A 4020-nucleotide genomic window follows, 5' to 3' on the forward strand; every position below is an offset into this window, starting at 1 on the left:
TCCACCGAGAGACCTCCATTTTGTTAGAACACTTAATAGAGACTTCAGTAAATATTGGCAAATTTTACATGTGCTGGAAACAGAATCATTTTGGATATTTGATGCCACTGAATTAGAATTGAAAGGCTTTTAAAAATGCAGTCAGATTAGAATCCTTATAGGGAATTATTTACGTGTTGGATTATCCTCTTTTTTTTTTCTAAAAATGATGAAATGTTGCTTTTTGGGAATAATTAACAATGTACTTTCAAATTAAAGTTCAACACTTTCTTAAAAAACAAGTCTAAATCCTGACTTGTAAAAACTCGTTTAGGCAAGTTTCTTAGCGATTTAAATGCCTTTTTTTTTTTTTTTGGACAAGTTTTGGACAAGAAAAGACATGTAAATTTAACTTAATTGTAAATCCTGTTGAATTTTCTTGAGTTCTTTTTGGAAAAATACGGGAGAAGATAAAACCTATTTCAATTTTTTTTTTTTTTTTTTAGTAATACTTAATACATCCTTTCAGTGTAAGGTTAAGTCCTAATAAAAACCCACTGGAAACTTTTCTTAAAGACAGATACAGGAGGATTACAGATTTATTGTGTAGAGAGGAGGAGAAAAATGGAAAGAAAATAAGGTTTATTTGTGTGTAGTAAGTAATCCCTTGAAAGTTAACTAATTAAAAACACCACTGGAATAACCTAACCTTTCATGTTTGGGTAAGAATGTTTAATTGCAACGTGTCTTAACTTTCTTCCTTCTCCATCATAAGTGAGGATCTTTAGAAGGGGCTTCATACAGGAACTTAACAGTTCAATCTATGTAATGACATTTTAGAAATTGTAAAGGCTTACCTTATGTAATCTTTTAAATATGGATTGATGCCATTATTGGTATCTTCTGCATAGATAGGATTTCCTTATATATTTTACTGGGAAGTTAGTCGGATCAAGGTAACTATGACCTGACAATTTTCTGATAGCAGCCCCCCTCTAGTATTACAAAACTGAACTGTTAAATGTGTAGAATATGTAGTATATCTATAAATTTCTCTGTGTAGTCTCAGAAGCTGGATTCTTAAAATTTATTATTTATTTAAATTTATATTCCTGTCTGTCCCTGAATATTTTTTAACCCTTCAGACCAATTGGACTTAAAAATGAATGCATATTTATGAATTAACAATAGTATTTAGTTGAAGTGATTTGATTTTCAGTGCTGTGTTGATTCAGAAGAAACATCAATTTTGGTTTGGTAGAACGCTGAGGCTGGAGAATTTCATTGAGTTCAAGGCTACTTTAGGTTACATAGTTCCAGGCTAGCCTGAGTTAAGGCAAGATCCTCCCTCAAGCAAAAACAATAAAGAATACTACTTTTATGGAAAAGTGGGGAAAAAAAAATGATTGAATGTTTGCCAGGTGTAGTGCAATGAGACCCCTAGCTCAAGAAAACAAAAAGAAAGCCTTTTTTAAGGTACCCATATTAGTTCTTACATATTTTTGAGATAACATAGTACATTTTCTTATTTAATGAATATGTAATTCAGGATCTTGAAATAAAATCAGAATTACTCTTTTTTTTGTAACAGTAAACAGAATTATTCAGGGATAGGGGAACATAAGTATATCACTGAGAAGCACCATGTAATTTGAACCATACAATGGAAAATCTTGTGTTATACACATGGGACAGCTTACCAAAAATACTGTGTTTGGCTTTAAGAGGTGGAACTGGGGACCCAGGAAGTGGGAGAGATATGGAAAAGGTAGGTAAGGGTGGGTATTTAAAGGAGCTTTGGTTTTTGTTTGTCCTTGCAGACAGCTATAAAAACAGCAAAGACTATTTTGGGTAGTGGTGCCTTAGATGGCAGTTACCCCCTTAACAGTATATTTGTGAAGGAATCTGAAACAATAAAGAAATCTGGGGCTCTGGGAAGATGTTGCTCCCCCTTTCCAAATGCTCCGCACCCACACACTTTTCTAAAAAGGGTTCTTAATTCCTTTTTAAATTACTTGGAGATTTAAGTCTGTTGGTTAAGTGTATCATCAGTTACTTAAATCAGCTAATCATTTAAGTGACTTAAATCTCACTAGAATTCTTAGATATAGGAATTGTGGTGGTAGTAAAATAGATAACTTGGATTACTGGGCAGTTCAGGAAAGGGCAGTCCATGATGTGGGACCGCTTTGGATAGTCAGAAGGGCAGCTTGGTGGCATTGGGAGGTTGGGCATTGGGAGGATAATCAGGAGGTGGGAGAGAAATGCATAAGGGAGATGGGAGGGCCAAAGACAAACTTTGCCTTCTTTGCAATTTTGCCTAGGGCCCTGGTGGTGGCAACCGCCTGTGTGCCACTGAAAATCGTGCCGATGCCTGGCATACTGCATAAATGGAAGCAGGGTACCGCGTGAGTTGAAACATTGGTCACACTATATAAAGTTTGTATATGTGAATCAGTGTAACTCAAACCCATGTAACTGGGGGTCTGTCTATATTTGGAATTTTCTAATAAGACATAAGTTAAGGAAAAGAACACTGGGCTGAGACTCAGGAGACCTGGTTTCTAACTAGAAGCTTGGGTAAGTCATATAACCTTTTTGCCTCAAATTAAATCTGTAATTTGTTATATGGGAAGCCAAATAATTTTCTGTGTTATACTAAAAATGTTAAATATAATTAGTTTTTCTTAGAAAAAAATCACAAGTAGATACCCATTACTAGTATTTTAATCTCATTTTAAAAATAAATTACATTTAAAAATTTTGTCTTAGAAAAGAGAGAGGTAATTTTGTTTTCCCTGAGCATATTCCAGATGGTAACAGTAGCATAGGATATTTTAAGAAACATTTTGAGAATTGTTTTTGTGATAGTTGAGAGAAAGCACTGTAGTACTCTCAGATGGACTGTGGTTATTTTGACTAGATTGGATTAATTATAAGAATATCCCTTGGCATAAATCCTCTGTGAGCATGTAGTTTGGTTATGAATATCTGGCTGTGGTTCCAGAAAGAGTTAGGAAGGTACAACTAAAGTGAATTAAACTAAATTGAGGTGGACTGGAACACCACCACTTCCCCAGTGATAGGGATCAAACTTCAGGCTTTGCATATACTAGGGAAGCTCTGAACCACTAAACTATATACCCTTAGGCCTAGGACCTGGACCTAGATTACATCCTAAATTTGAATTTTAGAAGGTTGTTTTAAGGGTACCATGCTTTTAAAATTGTTTTTATGGGAGCACAAACCATTTCTGAAAGATTAAAATGAACTAGGAATGATAATGTACCTTCAAATGTGCCTTTGAAGCCAACCCGTAGACCCAAAGTGTAGATCATAGAGATAAAATTGTATGGTATCATCCATGATGGTGAGTAGCTTTGAGTAGTGAAGCTACCTACAGCTGGGGATGTATCTTAGTGGTGGACCACCTTCTTGGCATGTGCAATGACCTGTATGTACAATCTTCAGTACTACAACCCTTCCTTCTAACTTCTCTGAGTGACAAAAAAGCACCCTAATGGCTCTGTATCCTGACAGGGATGTTGGCCAATGTTCCTGGATCATTGTTGCTGTGTATAGGGCTCTCCTCTGATCCTAGCATTTGGCTATGGAGGCAAGAGGATCAGGAGTGTCCAACACTCAGCTACATAGTTTGAGGCTACCCTAGGCAGCATGAGGCACTATCTCAAAAGCCAAATCAACAAAACACCAAAAACATACATAAAAATTTTTAAATAGTTTTAGCTATTTGGAATAGTAATTTTACTGAGCTATAGAATTCTTCCTTAGTTAATAATACAGGATGTTAATCTTAACTGCTACCCAGTTGTATAGTGTGTGACAACATAGAAAATTGAAAGAAAAGTCATTTTAGGTAATAACCTTGGAAAATGCAATTCAGAAAGTAATTTACCTATTCTTAATACAAGTTTACAAATACCTAACTAATACATCTACATCTGTATAGAACATTACTGCAAAATTATTGAATTAAAAATTTCAAGTAGTGTTTTTCTCCTGTGTTTTTTTTTTTTTTTT

The 4020-nt window shown here is 34.9% G+C and overlaps 1 protein-coding gene across 14 annotated transcripts in view; it reads left to right on the forward strand.

Moving 5' to 3' along the window:
• LOC116098755 (putative RNA-binding protein Luc7-like 2) overlaps positions 1–4020 on the forward strand; it is a 55712-nt gene that overhangs the window by 1158 nt on the left and 50534 nt on the right. For 6 of the 14 annotated variants that reach the window (XM_031381586.1, XM_031381589.1, XM_031381591.1 and 3 more), the window contains one exon: positions 2304–2387. The exons of 6 other annotated variants lie outside the window; for them this stretch is intronic. In XM_031381586.1, the coding sequence (XP_031237446.1) occupies positions 2350–2387 (38 nt within the window). In that variant the 5' untranslated portion in view covers positions 2304–2349. Of the gene's footprint in view, positions 1–2302; positions 2388–4020 lie in introns of those variants that run through there. 2 more of the 14 variants (XM_031381597.1, XM_031381596.1) reach the window with 2 other exon arrangements.

Source organism: Mastomys coucha, unplaced genomic scaffold, assembly GCF_008632895.1.
Source record: "Mastomys coucha isolate ucsf_1 unplaced genomic scaffold, UCSF_Mcou_1 pScaffold20, whole genome shotgun sequence".
NCBI classification, from domain to species: Eukaryota; Metazoa; Chordata; class Mammalia; order Rodentia; family Muridae; genus Mastomys; species Mastomys coucha.